This window comes from Folsomia candida, unplaced genomic scaffold (assembly GCF_002217175.1).
Source record: "Folsomia candida strain VU population unplaced genomic scaffold, ASM221717v1 Fcan01_Sc023, whole genome shotgun sequence".
NCBI classification, from domain to species: domain Eukaryota; kingdom Metazoa; phylum Arthropoda; class Collembola; order Entomobryomorpha; family Isotomidae; genus Folsomia; species Folsomia candida.
This window is the reverse complement of record NW_019091215.1, coordinates 1745343-1764051: the sequence shown is the minus strand read 5'-3', so window position 1 is coordinate 1764051 and position 18709 is coordinate 1745343. Positions and strand designations below refer to the sequence as shown.

The window sequence follows — 18709 nt, the reverse complement described above, 5'->3', positions numbered from 1 at the left end:
TCGAAAACAGGTTTTACAAATTCCGCGGATTTTAGCAATCCAACTAAGCGTGATAATAGTGAGGAAAAATTGTAACGAATGATTTTTTCTTGCACATTTTAGGTTTGAAAATATTCAGCTGTAAATAAATTACACCGTTGCTTGAGAGTATCAAAAAGGCCGACCTGACACCATAATGTCAAACGTGCTAAGTGGCATATTTCTGTTATTTCCGATTATGACGGTGACGGGAGCGAATGTGACCACAACTCCACTTCTGTTTTCAGCCGTCTCGTCGGGAGTAATTAATCGAAACCTGGATTTTCGCGTGATTGCGACACTATACTCAGCCCCGGAGTTTCCAGTAATTTTTAACTTCAGTTTGGCAGAAGAGGTTAGATAACACATTAAACAACATTAAGCGTGTGAAAAAATCCAAAAAATCAAAATTACTTCAATTCCAGTTTTTTCATTTTTCTTAAACTAATCTTGTTGCACAGCATATACATAATGTTCTGTAGTGTACAAAAAATCTATGCGTATTACGCTGATCACGTAACGTATCACTAGCGAGGCAAAATGTTTACGGTGGTTTACAAGGGAATTTGATGAGGTTTTACATTCTATTAAAAAAACATGTAGGGATACTTTGAAAAGATCTATAGCACCCAAAATGAACCTTCTACGCGTTATACCAGAGGAGTGCTTGTTTCATACACCGCATATTTTTTTAAACAGTGCAACACCTCATCCAATTTTCCTGCATGTCAACCTTCAATATTAATAAGTTGGATGAGGTTAGGATACAGCGTAAAAATTGGCGCAATCATTAAAAAATGACGTGATGCACTTTATATGTAGCGGGATCCTCAAAATATTTCGCTTTTTGACGCCGAAATAGCATTTGAGGCAGATGGGAGTAAAGAAGTCATCATCCGGACTAGTAATTTAAGTCTGGCTTCCCACTACACCCTGAGAGTAAGGGTAACATCTGGAAGTACGACGGCTAGTGGGTCCACCTATGTAACCACCGCAGCCAACTTGATCCTCTTGTCACGACGGATAAAGAATTATACAAGCCCGGGGAAACTGTAAAATTCCGAGTATTCCTCTTGGATAGGTAAGAAATCTTATAATTTTATCTGGTTCTTATTTGGATCGTCACCAAAAATGATAGAAGAATTTATGACTCAGGAACTATGTATTTATGCGCAAATGATAGACACTGCACATGTCAAACCTCTTATTCAACTCAAAGACTAAAAAGTCTCAATGTGAAAATTAAGGTCTTATAATTTCCGTGTTACATGAGAAATTATGCGTTTTTGCTTGCGAGAAATCCCAAAATTTCATTTTCAACCACGACACAAACTGCTCAAGAAACGTTGGTTGTATTGATTAGGAACACATAATTTTGAATTTTGAACCAATTTTGAATCGGAGGTTTACACTTCACGCCGTCGTATTGTAAGATATTATTTGCCCAAAGTTTAAATCACGTTTTTGCCAGTATTATTTTCGTTCACTTGTGAGCACGACTGCACTCTGTGAAGTCTAAATTTTAGATACAATAAACCGTTACAACGAATGTAATCAAGGGGTGAAAGAACTGTTTCATACGTTAAACTGAATTTAATGTTAAATTGATATATATATTCCCTATGAACTTTAGATGACCTCTGAGGTAAAAATGGAGGTCACCATTGAATTTGACGCTGAAAAATAGTTAAAAATGATGTGTCACATGCCAAAACTAAAACGTGACACCTTCTCGTCACTGTGACGATGTCACAGTGTCCATCTTCGAACTCGTCCTGTCAATTGACGTTAGGAGTTAACGTTCAAAATTTCAAGTCTCTATGTCGTTTGGTTCAAAAGTTATCGGAGCTACGGATGGACAGACAGACAGACATACAGACAGACGGACGGACGGACATAACGATCTTATAAAGGCCTTTCACCCCTTAATAATTAATTAATGGAGGCGATCAGTGCCTATACTAGGCCACCCAACAGGGTGGGCAAACTTATTGATGCGCCCCAAGCCGATCGCGCCTTCGACGCTCACGAATTCTTCTAAGCACCAAAATTACCATTTAAAAATTCGTTGCAAAGACATGATTTATTATCCTAAGCACAATGCAACCATTTCCAATGTACTCCGATGGAGAGCGCATCAAAATCTCCGATCGCACTCAAACATTCTTTATGGGATGAAAAATATTACTCCAAACCTATTTTTCGAAATTTCAATTTTTGGCGAAATTATGGAAAATTTTAAATTTCATTTTTTTGATTTTTTCTCTCAAATTACGAAAAACCACCCATCAAAACAATACACTTTCCTACATATAAAAGATCATGACAAATCTATTGGACCGGAGCAATAAAATGCTCAGAACTTTTTACACAGTTAATGCAATTTCAAGAAAGTTGCATATGTTTACTACCAAAGGGTCTGGATTGCCATACAGTTCAAATTTTAATGATTCAATTCCGCAATGTGCTACAGATTGCATTTTCTTCTTCCGATGTCGCGTCAAATTCCTCCCATAGACTGCACCTACTTTCAAGCTGATTCTCTTCCATCTGTTCTTAAATTTTCGTAAGGTGTCTGGCGTTTCTGAAAGCTTAGAATATTTGGATTTAGTCAGCGCTCAGAATTTCTCAATTTATCGCAGTCGAGGAAAATTTGGTGGGTTTTCATTTTTTGGCACAAATTCAATTTTTTTCAGATGTAGGTACTGAGTGACCTCTTTGGCGTTATGAGACCTTACGAGGTCAGACCAAAACAAAACTTTATGTGTTTATGATCTTTGGTAACAAACGATTCCAATCCCCCTTTAATTCATGATTTAAGATAAACCTCCTGGTTTACAGTGCCCTCCAAAATGACGGGATCAGAAATATGACCAATGCCAGACATGCGTTGCCAAATTGTTCATTTTTTGGGGAATTGGTCCTTCTTTTGGACTTTGTCTTCATATTTTACTTCACAGGGGTTGGAACTATGGAAAAAATACCTTCCTGGAAGATTTGAAGGGTCAGCTGTGACGTAGAGCTCATCGTCCATGGTGACCACTTTTCCCCGAATTTTCTTCAACAATTTCTTGCAGCACGCATGAATCCTTCCCGTTTGTGTTGGTTTGTAATTTGGTGCTGGTTTTTTTGCCCTTGCTATAATCCCTAGTTTATGGACTTTGATTTTGCTCAGATAGCTTTTTGAAATCTTGACCTTCCTTGTCGTGGCAGCCGTTGTCGTTGATGCATGATTTTTGAAAAAAATTTTATCCGATTTTTGACTTTTGTCGCCGATAGCTTTGCAGGTGGACTAGTGGGGACTTTGAATTTGACGTCATTGGATTCCTCGTACTTTTTTATGTAAGAGTTGACATTTGAATGAGGAATACCTTCTTGTTTGAAAAATTGCCAAGTAGTTTTGCAATCACTGTTTGCTTCATTTTTATGACACTCAATTCCTCTTTTTTCCAACTCTTCCCTTTCAACCCAAGTTTTTCGAGTGTCAGCCATGACTCAATAATGGGTGACATATATCAATGGAAAGCTTATAACTTTCTATTCAAAAATAATTTTTTCGAAATTTAATTTCGCTGTGTTCCCGCCCAGCGCGCGTCTGAAGGGGCGGTCCAATACATTTGTCATGATCTTTTATCATTGTATTTCTATTTTCATTAGGACATAATTTATGCATTAAAATTTCCCAATTTCTTGAAATTTGAAAAAGATAGTGCTAAACTCTGCTTAGTTGATGGACAATTTATGCAAAACGTTTTCATTTCCCGAGGTCAAATTTCTAAAAATAGATGCATTTGACTTTGTAGAATAAGATATCACAAAATTGACATTCGGAAATGAAAATATTTTTTGAAATTCAAATTTTAAAAAATCATAAAACTTAAATAGTTTTTTTACGTGGCACGTGTACAAAAAATCTAAAGGCTTAAATGACAGCAAATTAAGTGTCGTAATCCAGTTAATTGGACATTTAAAATTTATTAAAAAATAAGTTTTCTGATTTTGATGAAACTTCAAATGCATGCGCAAAATAATATTTATTTGTTTTTAAAATTATTAAAATTGTAATTCCAAAAATGGGTTTGCGGGCGTTCGGAATTAAGCCACTGCGGGAGGTGAGCTGTCTCAACTATCTCATGGCTTTGAGTTTTACAGAGTACTTGAAAAAACTGCAGCCAGGGCCCGGGCTGGGTATATTTGCGCCCTAGGCAAAATTTTTCTTGCGCCCCTAAGTTTCCTCATGAGATAAATTCCCTGTTAAAAATTTACAATTATATACTATACATTTCAACAGCAATTTACATTATTTTATTGTTGCTCAACAATTATTTTATTGTTAAAACCTATACTCGAACTGAAAGTGTAAATGATTAATCTCGCGGAAATGCAAATTTGTATCCAAAAGGTTCAAAACTTGAAAGAACCAAGAAATTAAACCAAACATTACCAGAACTTCACTCAGAATACGATACTTTGAAGTGTGATACTCCGATTTTGTTGAAATCTTGAAATTGTACAGTTCAAATCAATACAACGAACTAACGTGATTAATGTAACTAGCTATAGTCTTCCCTCAGGGCTTGATATTAAAGTTGAGGGATTTACTCGGGAAGTACATGACCAATTAAAAGAAACAAATATGGATAACTATAAATAATTGATAAGTGGCTACGGCTTTTCCGATGTGGATGGTTTAATTCGAATTTAAATTTAAAAATTTCTGAATTGTTAAAAAAACAATTTTCTCCAAAAAGTAAATATAAAAAAATACGAAGAATCCAGTGGGGTTTGAACCCACCTGAGTTTAAAATTTTTGTTTTGAACGTTGGAGTTGGCGCAGTGTTTCTATTTCTTGCAGGGTACAGAAAAACCGAGGGTTTCAATAAAAATAACAAGGGGGTTTAATTGGTTTTGATAGGTTTTTTGGGTTTCATTAGGTTTTCAAGGAACTAAGGTAATAAACTCAACAAAATAATCCTAACATGAAAGACCACATTTGAGAAAATTAATTTGATTTTTGACACCTGTGCTTTCGAAGAAAGAGATTCATTTTCGTATCACGCTTAAATACGAAGGCATTGTCCAAAAACCCGAGTTTGTTGGAAAACCCGATGCCTGGGGCTTTCTCTGAGACTCTCGTGTGCTTTTACAATATTTTTTTTCGGGGGAGGGAGTCAACAAACTTTCTGAAAATAGATACAGTATGTAGCATATTTAATGCTACGATGACATAATTTTTATATCGCCATCATCTTGCTACTTGTAAAATTTCAAGCTCAATTTCAAGCTGTGCAAAAATCTCAAAAGCATATACGGACAATTTGCTCGTCGCCAATTCTTAATATCGCAGACAGGTAAAAGGTCACGATTATTTTCCTGAACGAATTTGAGACGTCGAAAAAACAACCTCGTGGATATTTTTTTAAAACTTTTTTAGTATTGTTCTAATATTTTTTATCGGATCCGAAGGAAAATCCGACATTGAAAATCCGATCCGATTTGATAGAAAATGAGCTTTGGTTGGACCGTGTAAGATTTTTTTGACACGCACAGGAATTTTTCGCCAAGGACAGGTGTGAGGTCTAAAATCGCCACCGCGACGAAAATTCGAACTCTTAAATATAAGTTTGAATACAGACAGGCTGGATATACAAATGTATATTTCAGTTTTCGAGTTTTCGCCGCGGTGGCGATTTTAGACCTCACACCTGTCCTTGGCGAAAAATCCTGTGCGCGTCAAAAAAATCGTACACGGTCCAACCAAAGCTCATTTTCGTTCAAAACGCATGTCGGATGCAATAAAAAATATTAGAAAGTTAAAAAAAATATCCACGAAGTTTTATTTTGACGCCTCAGATTTTTTAGAATAAGAATAGTGGCCTTTCACCTGTCTCCAAAATTAAAAATTGGCAACGAGGAAATTGTATAAGTACTTTTGAGATTTTTGGAAGGAGTTTGCAATTTTACAAATAGTGAGATCATGGCAATATACAAATTATGTCATCGTAGCATTAAGTGTGTTACATACTGTATAATGTGCATGATATTAAAAATGTTGATACAAAGTTCTACAAATACCTAGATGGGCCACTTAACTTGTGAAATTTCCAACAATTTTTCTTAGCCACAAATGAATTTTTTTATGATAATTAATTTGCTCGATCCGATGCCCCTTAGTCTCAGCTTCAAGTCTGAACCGCTTTTTCCTTGATGAAAACATCTCCAGCCACTTTTGAGGAATTATTTTTAACCACTAGTCCTGAAAAAAGTCCATCTCAAGTAGTAGCTAATTCGTACATTTTCTCCACGACGTACAACAAACTGACCTTGTCGCGTTCAGGTCATCTACCCTGAACAAAGCTTGGTCGATTGTGACCACAGGTTCGTCCCTACCTCCAGCAAGGTGGTTCTTGCACAGCTTTTTTTGCAAAAAGTATGTAGCAATTAGTGATGTGACGCACGTTTAACTCAGGTGGTAGTTTTATTTTCTGTTTCTGTTTATCTGTTTCATTTTGTCCAAATCTCTTTTAATGACCCTTCGAATAGTTGTGAAATTCGATTTTAGTAGTTTGGCCAAACTACGAAAGCTTTTTGGGGTTTCCTAGTCAATCAAATGGTTGAGCTTCGTTTATAGCTCTTTTGCCATAATTGTAGGGAGCGTTTTTTAAGGGGTGTAGGCAATACCTGATTAATTGCTTGCTTTCTCACGCATTCTCTACTTAATATTCAATGAATTGAGGCCACAGAAATTTTATGTCCACGTGCATTGACCCTTTTTTGATCGCACTTCCGGTGCAACCCTGGCTGGAAAACTTTGTCACTAGTACATACCTCCACTTAAAATGATCAGGGAGGAGCAGTTTTTCAGATTTTCAAGTAGAAAAAAATTACAGTTTGATCTAATTGGTTTGCATATCAAACAGTGTAGGCCGGGTTTATTTAAGTTTTGCCAGTTTGTTCGCGCGAGCGTTTGAAAATTTCTCAAGTTAAGTGGCCCACCCTCTGTAATACGAAGTCCTCAAAAAACTCTCGAAAAAAGTTGTAAGGACAAAAATTAGGAAATACATGGCAAAAACCGTTGTCAAAAATATTGACTCGCCTTTGAGTTGCAAATCGCAGACGGGAGCGATTTTTCCAACTTTCATTTTCTCCCACTGCTTGAAGTGGCCGAAAGAAATTGAAACGAAATTTGAGGTGTGAAATGATTCCGGTTTTTATTATTGTCACTCATGATACCAATTTTATTTTCTACAGGCAAAAAAATACACATGCTCAGGTCCTTTTCAAATTTTATTATACTATATGTACATGTTCCTTCAGAAAATTTAGTACATAGTTCACAGGAGTGTGTACTGCTGGCAGAAACTGATCAAAAGTCCTCACTTTGAAATTTCGTGACATTTTAATTTTTAATAAATCAGTTATGTTTTTCATAGACAACGCCCGATCATGCCCATATGTTTGCTGGGGCATTATCGTGACGGCGCTCATCTGATGTAATTTTTCATTCAATACATAAATATTTCGAATGCTTTCCTTGCCAGAATTGTTGCAAAGGGAATTTAGATCAATAAAGTTTTCTGGACAAATGTAGATTATTTTACTATCCATGCTAAAATTCAAGATTACACTCACCAGGGGTGTTTCGCAGGGAACCAGGGGCGATGTAAAGTAGGACATCAAAACTAAGAATATTTTTCTAATCGAATTTCGATTATTTCGATTTTTTAAATATTGAAATAATCAGGTTTCATTCTGTGAAAAAGGGGTATTTAACCTCTCGAATTACACTAACAATAAATTAACTCTCTAATTTTTTGAAGACTGAAATAAATGTGCGTGTATATGTATGTATGTAAACCTTTGGATGCCTCGCGGCACCTAAAAGTTGCCCTCTCCAATTTTGGGGCCTGTTAATGGAATCATTATTTCGCATCTTTGAACTCACGCTAACGTTCCAAAAGTTCAGGTCTATGAGAACTCCAGGTTTTGTCCGGAAAACTGTTAAAGTTCGTGCCTCACTCTCATATGTTATCAGCATACGTCGGATATGAATGAAAAATGAGTTTTTCCATTTATCGACCTACAGTCGCCAAACTTTCTGAGAATGTTTATGGTCACTAGTAGGTCACGTATGTCAAAACATATTTTCTCATATTGGTCATATTTTCGGGTTTTGGGACATATTCATATTCCTGATCATATTTCGGGGTTTTTTCGTTCATTTTATCATTTTTGACCAAATTCTAAGATTTGGCAACCAAATCGACAGAAAATGACAAGAAATTAAGTTTTCTCACAATGATGAGAAACTTTCAGAAATTTACGTTCACTTTCGCCTAAGGTGATATAATTCATTGGGAATGAATTAAATCACTCCAGAACTTGTTTAATTGATAGAAATTGAGCATTACAAGAAAATATATCAAAAATTAAGCCAAACATTCAAAAAATAGAGTCATTTTTGTTGTCATATTTTGGAGATTTTTAAGGTCATTTTTCATTCATATTTTGAGGTTTAATCATTCATTCATATCCGACATCTGGTTATCAGCAGCGCCTCAGCGCCCTGGGCAACTGTTCCCTCACGGGCCCAGTAAGAACTCCATGAATTAACTTATTTGTATATGTGCTCCGAAAAGCTTTTGGGATAAGAGATACATTTCTGTGAACTTTTAAACCTGTTTTTACAGTTTGCATATAAATTTGGACTAGTTTGGTTAACATCAATTTATTTCTGAATACAGGAATCCTTTGTGCGCCTTTGTATAAACAAGTACCTTAGGGCGCCCTCAGAATTTGACGTTCTGAGCAATTGCCCTCTTCCAAATTTCGGGGCCTGCCTGTAGATGACAATATTTGTTTGTCAAAAACTATGTGATGCAAAAAATTAAGCTAAAAAGTTTATCAAATAGTCCTCAGACCGTTTCACAACATTTTTTAGAAGTTTTTCTACTGACCATTCTATCTTCACGAATATAAGAAAATCATTTATTAATTTTCCCAAATGTCGTTTTTATCTAGTGTACAGCCGGGCGCCTCACGGCGCCCTTGAGGATTTGGCGCCCTAGGCAGTTGCCTAGGTCGCCTTACCCTTAAACGGGCCCTGACTGCAGCCCATGTTGGTAATTTCAAGGGTGAACTTTGTTAAAGTCAAAAATGTCAAGACTTTCTCGGCCCATTTGATGCCTTCATACAATTGCAGGACAAGCTTTGCACATTCTTTTTCATAAGAAGGATACGTTGCAAGAACCCAAGCTGCACAGCATGCACAGCTTGTTTAAGGACAAATAGTCTGATACATAAGTGTCAGGGTTTTTTGTCATGCAGAAAGAAATCCATGAAAAGCTTCTAATGCATTTGAGGTTGACTAAATAAAAATCGAAACGTTCATAAAGGTTTTTAAAATTTCAGATTTTAATGTGATTCTAATGTGTATATGGAAAATGGAAAAATTGAGTAATAATCTTTATTATGAACAACGAAGTACTTTATCCTGATGAAAGGAAATATTTATAAGAAAGTATTAATGATGGTCGGATGTAGTATCAAATTATGATACATTGATTTCCCATTTTTGAATTCATTATTTTTTTTGAAATCATGCTCATAATTGTTATGCTGCATCATTTATATTTAAAGTTTTAATTGCCATGTCCTCACTTTCTGCTATCACCCAAATTGTCAATTATATCTAGTGCTTAGCGGGGCGCCTCGCGGCGCCCCCTCAAATTCTTGCGCCCCGGGCAATAGCCCTGCTTGCCCACCCCCGGTTTAGGGCCTGGAGGCGATAATGTAAATACTTGTTATGCATATAATACCAAAGCAATATAAGAATAAACACCTAAAATCGGTTTTGAAATTTTGTAGTACTGCGGTTCAGAAAATGATGAATTGAGAAACAGACATATAACGTATACATACTTAAGCTCAAGATCTGGCTGGAAAACTGATTTAAGACTGAAACAATTAAATAGAAATGTAGAAAATTTAGTTTAACTTTAGCTGGAAAAACACTATAATGTTCAGACGTATTTATATCTGAGTTGCACTTAAGAGCCTCGATATCAATATTCATGTCACCAGCGGTTTATTATATGTGCTTAATAATTTTTAACAATCGTCAGGTTTTTGCGCCCTCTGAAGCCGAAGGACAATATTCCTTTAGAAATTTGGGGATGGAGGTCACTAAATACATCGGCTGAGACTACTGGATTGATGTCCTTGTCCTTTGGATTATCACACGAACCCAATCATGGAAATTGGAAGATTATTGCAACCGGAAGAGATATATCTGGATTTGCCGAGTTTGAAGTAAAACAATACGTGTTGCCAAAATTCAAATTGAATGTTCGTGTCAACCAAAACTTTGTTACCATATCATCGAGTGACCTTGTTTTGGATATTGATTTGAAATATACTTACGGCAAGCCAGTCCTCGCAATATGCACGATTCAAGCTCTGGTACGTACATAACTAATGCAGCCATATGAAAACATCTTAATGGTATTTCACAAACTAAACAAATAAAAATCTTATTATTATTATATTTATTGTGATTAGGTCAGCCCGAGGTGTCCCGATAAGATTCAGAATTTCACTATAATGACAAATGTCACAACAAGCTTGACCTTGGACCTCAAGAAAGGCTTAGCAAATGTATGGGACACTCTATTTGAATATTATCCAATCCCAACAAAAATATCTACCATATGCACTGAAACAGCGACAGGATACGTCCAAAACCTAACCACCTGGTTACCAATGTATAAACATTTGCACACCTTGGTTGTCCAGGATAGACCCGAAATTGCACTAGCTGAGCATCCTTACGAAGTCGGAATTGAAGTTATCTGGCGTAACGGGAGCTGTATTAGTAACCTTAATTTAGACGCCATTACAGTACAAAGGATTAATGCATAAACAAGGTCCCAAAAAATGGGAAATCTTAGTGAGTCAGTGCAATCTCAACTAAGAAATTAAATTAGATTGCAGAATTTTTGAATCACCGCTCTCAGCAATATATATTAATAATGAGATGTATTTCTAAAATATAATGGTCCATTATATTTGATGTCAGTTAAGTAAGCACACTTCTCTTTCACTAGTAAAAACGCATTAAATTCTCAATTAATTTTGGAGAATTCATGCTTATGCAAAGAAAAATTTACAGTGCATCCAGTGAAGATGATATTGAGAGCGGTGATGCAAAAATTCTGCAATCTAATTTTATTTCTTAGTTGAGATTGCACTGACTCACTAAGATTTCCCATTTTTTGGGACCTTGTTTATTTATAACTTGTAATTGGGTTGTCAACGACATTATTGCACCACAGCACCCCCATTATATTTGCCAAGAGTAATTTTACTAAATTTTTAGTTTTCAAAATTGAATAGCGTCGTGATTTCTTAACCGATTTCGGTCAACTTGGTCTTAAAATGATCCGAAGGAATCAGTGTCACCTTTTCCAATAATTTAGAATACGGCGATGCTCCAAAACTGAATTGTGGATACAAATGTGACTCCGAGTGCAAATTTTTGTCCGTTTTCTCCAATAACTTGAGTAAAACTCCAAATTTCTCTTAGTCGGATCAGAAATCGTTTTCACATCCTGTAGCAATAATCTGTGCAAAATTTCATCGAAATCGGTTGAGAAATGGCCGAGATGTATAATTATTTCACTTTTTTGGGGTGGGGTAAATGCATACTTAGTAAATTTTTTTCGTTGTTAGGTATTTGCCTCACTAAGAAAAACCAATTGCGCCATTACGGAAAATAATTAACGGGGTCTTCAAATTCTGGATAGTTGCCCCAGCTGTGAATACGACATATAGGAGAGAAGATGTGGATTTGATTTTGTTTGAGCTCAATGGGGTCAATGTGCTTACGGAAACAAAAATTCTAACAGATGTTAACAAATATGGTAAAGAAATGAACATCTCAACTGGATTGTCATGGGTAATACAGTATAGTTTTCCAATAACCGCCTGCTTCTAAATGAAATTTATGAAAAAATACAGACAATCAACGACAGAAGAATGACAGTCAAAGTAGTTACTACGAGTCCCGTACATCACACAAACGTAATTCTTATATCCCAAGGTGCCGTACTTGGATATCGCTATTCCCAGTTTAGGGTACCACTCATGGAGATAACAGTTACTTTGGAAATTCCACTCTTCGTAACATATCACAAAGTAGAAATTTTGGCATATACAGTCTCTGACGGGAGTTTGGTATCCAATAAATTTCATCTCACAGTTCCTAACCCTGATGTTAAAATTCATTTAAATGCAAATGCTACTCAGCCAGGAGCAACATTAGAAATTATGGCTACAGGTATGAGTTTAAAAAAATTAAATGCCTGAAAGCTATATGTCATTAGCTCTACCTTTTAGCATGATACCCATAGGCTTCCAGGATGATAGCAGATCCATATTCGGTGTCAGGGCTATTGACACATCATTGCTGATAGCTACAGAGGATGTGGATTTGGCACATTCCTGGATTCATGAAAAATTGGAATATAAAAAGAGAGCAGATTCTGAGTATAAGAGCATCTACTCGTCGTTTACATTTCAAAATTTTGTTAACTCGGATACACGAATTATCACCATTGCCTTTGTCGATACTGCGACAAGGACCTATAGATCCTACCATGAAAGGGATTTCCAGACTAAGTCAGATATTCATATCAGAAAACATTTTCCGGAAACATGGATATGGCAGGAAATGGAGAGTACTAACGGGACAATCAAGTTCAATAAAACTGTCCCAGATACAATCACTTCCTGGAAACTTCCAGCTTTTAAATTGCATACGGAATACGGACTCCGGATCACAACCTACCCTAAGATATTAACTGTTTTCAAGCCATTCTTTATTCGTTTTATCTGTCCACATTCAGTGGTAAAAGGAGAAGAGCTGATTCTAAGGGTTAGAGAAATTGCTCATTTTAAGGTTATTTGATGGTTTAAGATACTTTGTCAAAAAAATTATTAATTCCAACAGATTGTCGTGCAAAGCTATCTCGATGAACCGGTGAATGCCACAGTGACCCTAAACAATCCCAATCAATATTTCAGGTTTCTTGAAATAGGTGGAGAACAAGCCTACCGAACAAAATTTGTAGCTGTTAACGTATCTTCTATTGCTACGCTGGCCTTCAGAATTGGTTACGTGCATCACGGTAACTTTGAGTTAGAAGCAAGTGCTGTTACACCTACCGCCGTTGACTCATTGAAACAAAAGATAGTTTTTAAACATGCAGGTAGGTGAAAATATGAAATGTTGTATTTTTTATAAACATGTCCAACATAAAATCTATAAACATATGCACCCGTACTATAGGAATCAAGCACACAAATTCCAAAGTACTTATCAAACCTCAATCTAAACGAGAAATATATTCGCGACAGAAAATGAATGCCAGTTTTCCATCTGACCTAATTGCCGAATCCGAAGAAATTAAAATAACCCTTACGCAAGACTTCCTCAGTACTACACTAGAAAATCTAGAAACATTGATTCAAATACCAATTGGATGTGGTGAGCAGAACATGGTTAAGTTTGTGCCTGACCTGGTAATTCTAGAATACCTGGAAGTCAGCGGCAGCATCACGACAAGTCTTAAGGCAGCAATTTTAAACTACTTGGAACTAGGTTACCAGCAGCAACTTTCTTATTTTAAGTGAGTCAGTTTTATGCAAGAAAATGAATAATTTTGCCTAAAGTCATATTTGTAAAATATTTTTAATTTACTGCAGTAAAGACGGTTCATTTTCAGCCTTCCAATTTGAAGAGATTGGATCAACATGGTTGACTGCATTTGTGACTAGAGCGTTTTTGCAGGCAAAGAAATACATTACTATAGATCAATACATCCTCAAAGAATCCGTGGATTTTCTTCTTGGCAAGCAGCAGCAAGATGGCTCATTTCAGGAGGATGGATTTGTGCACGATCGATCCTTGTTGGGTGGTGCAGGTAAATTAATTACATACATAGTGGAGTCGTAATTGCCCGCACAAACATTTATGCTGATATATCACGAAGTACTGCAGCTATTTATTCGAAATTTTTATGAATGAACAAGGTATTAATATGGTTTAGAAATCATAACTTTTTTTTGAAAATTTCCTCCACGGGCTTATACAGAAGACATAAGTCATGACGAAAACTGATCGATCGCGGCACGCACGTTTTTCATGGGAACAACGACCAGATCTTTAGTAAGTATGACTTTAGGCCTTCCACACTTGTGTGAGATTTAGAACATACTTGCATCTATAATTTTGACCACCAGTCATAATTTAGAGGATTAAGGTCTCCAGATGCTGAGCACCGTTCTAGGGATGAAAAAAAGTAAAAAAAATCGTCTGAAGCCAGTTTTGGACACTTTTGCACCTTGTGCAGGACCAGAGTCTTGTTGAAAGGTCCGATGTTGATTATCGGAAGGTTCAGGGTTCTGGTTATCCACTTTGGGCTCTAGGACACTCTGAAAATAATTCTTGGCTCGAACTTGCACCCTTTGCGGTAAAAAACAGAGATTTGCTTTCTCCAGCCAACTTTCTCCCATTCACAGCATGGTGATGACTTTTTATTGACTTCCGCATACCTAAGTGGATGTCAGACTTCCGTAGAGCAAATATCCGAGCATTTGTTTTTTAAATTTTTCTGCAACGGTCAAAATCTTCTCATCCGTGAAGAGAAAACTCGATAGCTTTTGCCTGCGTACCGTGTAAGAAGCATCTTGCTGCAATTGACTCTATTTTTCCTTTGCTTGTTATTTGTCATGTGCCAGGTGCCCCATCGTATAGCCTTAACCCTAAGGTCATTCATTAGTGCCCTCTTGATGGATGATTTGGATTCATTAATTTGCAGACCCAACGTCAACGTGCATTTCGCCTAATTCGGACTTTCCATGCTTTCACCATGGCTGGTTACCGAACGGATCGAAGTCGAGCAGATCTCTTCTGGTCATCAGTACCACCAGTATCCTTCTAACGTTCGGCCATGTCGTTAACCTTCTGGCATTTTGCTCCAGAGTTCTGCAAAATTTTAAAATCTCCCATATTTTTTTTCTTCGGATGTGTTACAAAAAAATTCCAGACGTCTTTGTGGATTTGCTCGCCATTTCACCAATTCTTCATATTATTCAAAACTTTTATAGTATGTTATTAAGCACAGTGTGGGCAATCAGCGGCAATACAAAAACTCGACCTCTGCAGTCTTTGGCGCCTTAATTTAAAGCGCGAACTCTTGTGCGGGGAATTATGACTCCACTGTGTAAACCCATACATATTGCATTACATGGTGTGAACATTAAAAGGAGGGACCCGACCACGAGAAGGTTTGTATATCGTCGTACTAATTCATAAAAGATCTAAGTGCAGTTGATGCTAAATTCAGAAAAAATCGCGCGATATATATGAAAAATCATTTTGGCAAGATTTAGCCATAAGTAAATACATACTTGCACATAGGTCTTTTTTACTTTTTTTCTGTGCGCTTAGGTCTTTTCTGAATAAAGCATCGACTTCACTTAGGTCTTTTATGAATTAGTAGGACGATATATTGTTTGCAATCGGACTCTCCTATATTCGCAGCATATCGGATTCAACATTGGAAAATTCAACAATTATTTATATTTGCAATAGTATCCACGAGTAACAAACTTGCCCTGACAGCACTTTCTCTACTTGCAATTGTTGATGCCCAAAGGAATATTATATCCACACGAAAACTGCCCACTTCAAATTACTTAACAAAGGGGATACAATACATTCTTCGTCAACCTCAAAATGCAACAACCCCATACACTGCAAATCTACTGACTTACTTTTTCCACTATATAAATCACCCTAACAAAGAAGATTATTATGAAATTTCGAGACGTATGTGGCACATGGAAAGCGGAAATATCTTCTGGGATCCCTATCAATCAACATATCAGGGACCCGTAACAGTAAAATCTGCAACCATTGAGGTGACTGCTTACGGTCTCTTAATTCAAGTGCTAAAGAAAGACAAGGTCCACAGTGAAAGTATAGCAAACTGGTTAATTTCGCAAAAAAATGCTCAAGGAGGTTTCCTGTCAACGCAAGATACAATAATGGGGATCACTGCCTTGGCGAAATACCACGAGTTTGCGAACATTTCCCACATTTCTAATACTGACTCACTCGTAAATGCTACAATTACTTGGGAAGGCGGTTCTCAAACTTATGCACTTGGTAGAAAAACAAAACAGGCGATTTACGAAACTGATTTGCCACGGACTGTTCGCAATGTTCGGGTTGAAACTGAAGGCAAAGGGGCATCTCAAGTCCAACTTAGCTGGTCGTATGATAGTGAAATTCCAACTACAAATGTCTCCTTCTCCCTTGACATTACGGTATAATTATTAGCAGATTGATTTTAAAACTATCTGATAAATACCAAGCTGTTGATGAGCCACAAATGAGTCGTTGACCACCTGGCCCAAAACTTATCAATTTTTTTAAATTTCCCTGGACACTAATTTTATCCGGGAATCAACAAATGCTTAAAATTTCAATTTGACGCCAGTTGACAACCATGTTTAAAATGTGGCGGTAATGTCACCAGTTATGAAACGGAGTATAGTGAATGCGTTGTAACGGTGAATTGAAGGGCAACTCATCTTCAACTAATTTGTAACTCATCGGCGACACGATCCCGTGCTAATAATTTAATTCCCGCAGGTGGAGAATTGCACGACGTTGCGAAATCTGGTGCTGAGGCCTTGTGCAGCCTATAATAAGGATAATTCATCGAACATGGTCGTGCTTGAAATGTACGCACCATCGGGCTACTCCTTCAACTCGCAAGAACTGAACTCCCTTCTTGATAGTAAACTCATTCAACGATATGAGCTTCGGGAAGACAGCAGCCGTCTTTTCATGTATTTCGCCAGCTTTCCAGGACGCATTGTAAAGTGCTTCGACCTAACGATTACTAAGGAATATGAGGTCTCGAAACATGTGGGAGGACAGGTAAAATTTATGATTACTACGACAACTCCCAACAGGCTGAGGTGATGTACACTATCCCCGAGACGGCTATGATTGTGGAGGAGTAACAGCATTTTTTGCCGGTCAGCTCGATTGTAGAGTTCACATATTAAATACTTATATCGGTTCGGTTGAATATTTAAGCGTTGCTGCTTCCTTAAATTCTTTTTTGGTTTAATTTTATCCAGTAAACGTAATATTACGTTGTTTAGTGATGATTAAATATTTGCTTGTTACTTGAAGAAATCCTGTAAATGAAATAAATATATGTAGACATAATGATGATTAGGTGACTGAAAGTTGATGCTTTAAAAAAATAGACGCATAAATACTTTTCGCCATAACAAGAAACACGCAGTTAATACTCCGATTTACTTTCATGAAAGTCCGCATGCAATTGTTGAATTAAGTTATAAATAAATGGAATACAAAACGGACCCTGTTATACAATTAAAAATATACAACGAATAAGTCAAGCTTAATAAAAAAAGATACGAATTCTAATGGTTTATTTACCCAGAGAGGAGCAATAATGAAAACCATAACTGTTCAGACACAAAAAAGTTTGATTTGGATAAGAGTCTCAGCATTTATAGATCAGGAGTGGGAGAAGCCCAAAGTTGGAAAAAATCGCCCCGTCTGCGATTTTTAGCTCAAAGACTATTCAATATTTTCGAAACCGGTTTTCCCTACAAGTGTCTTAATATTGTTCTCTAGAATCTTTTTCGACCGTTTTTCGAAATTCGCAAAACCAATTTGACGATACCTCAAGTAGAAATTCTATTTTCTTATTAAATTTTATGAATTATCGAATCGGTTACGCAATATACTCTATTTATGACATGTTGGGTATTATGGTAACATATGTATACTGTCAAGGCACCAAACCCCTATTTAAGATCTAGATTCGCGCAGTGTTGCTTCTTGACATTGCATAGCTCCAGGAATCTATTTGGTTTTGTACAAAATTCATCATTTCTTCATAATTTTGTAGGATCACCTGCCCATCATTAAGCTGTCCTTAACAATTCTGCGAAAACGAGGAATTATTCTAGCCGTGATAAATTCATATATCATTGGATAATCCTTAAAATAGGACTGTCAAATCAACATAGAAAAGGTGCATCGCTCTAGTCCATAGCTCGCAGGGGACCATTTGGTCCCTGGTCCCTGGTCCCTCGGGAACCAGGGACCATTTTTTTCGATGGTCCCCCGGGGACCAGGGACCAGGGACCATTTTTTCGATGGTCCCTCGGGGGCCAGGGATCAGGGACCATTTTTTTAGATGGTCCCTCGGGGACCAGGGACCATGGGGTGGGGGACCAATTAATTGCGAGCTATGCTCTAGTCACTTGCACATGCATTGAAGTGTTGAACGGGTAGTTGTACATATTTTTAAGCTGTTCATATGCAATGCATTTTGTATACAAATGGAGAATAATGGTTGAGGCTTGGCGTAAATAATTTGCATGTTATCATTTTTAGTGTGGTGAAATCGAGATATAGAGCGTTGGGTGCACTACACGTGCCAATTAATTAAGCAGGTCGTTCTTTTTCTCCTCGTCAGATGCACGAATCTCCTCATGCATTCATACGAAATTTACTAAATACAGTGATTTTCCGTGTTATTTACATATCCATGCAAATTTCTCAAATTCTTTT

The 18709-nt window shown here is 36.9% G+C and overlaps 1 protein-coding gene across 1 annotated transcript; it reads left to right on the top strand.

Annotated features, from left to right (window-relative positions):
* The first annotated feature begins 175 nt into the window (after positions 1 to 175).
* Positions 176 to 17115, top strand: LOC110858907 (alpha-2-macroglobulin-like protein 1). Its single transcript, XM_035859004.1, has 14 exons — positions 176 to 373; positions 841 to 1070; positions 10143 to 10479; positions 10579 to 10885; positions 11823 to 11974; positions 12037 to 12355; positions 12429 to 12952; positions 13028 to 13286; positions 13367 to 13564; positions 13610 to 13706; positions 13783 to 14000; positions 16031 to 16410; positions 16739 to 17005; positions 17065 to 17115. The coding sequence occupies exons 1-14, from the start codon at positions 176 to 178 to the stop codon at positions 17113 to 17115; spliced, it is 3537 nt and encodes a 1178-aa protein (XP_035714897.1).
* The last annotated feature ends 1594 nt before the right edge of the window (positions 17116 to 18709 follow it).

Excerpts from the sequence above, each read along its gene's own strand:
- LOC110858907 (XM_035859004.1), top strand. The coding sequence starts at position 176 with ATGTCAAACGTGCTAAGTGGCATATTTCTGTTATTTCCGATTATGACG. Across the intron at positions 12,356-12,428 it reads ATTAGAAATTATGGCTACAG|GCTTCCAGGATGATAGCAGA; the intron begins GTATGAGTTTAA and ends TGATACCCATAG. Across the intron at positions 13,565-13,609 it reads TCAAATACCAATTGGATGTG|AATACCTGGAAGTCAGCGGC; the intron begins GTGAGCAGAACA and ends TGGTAATTCTAG.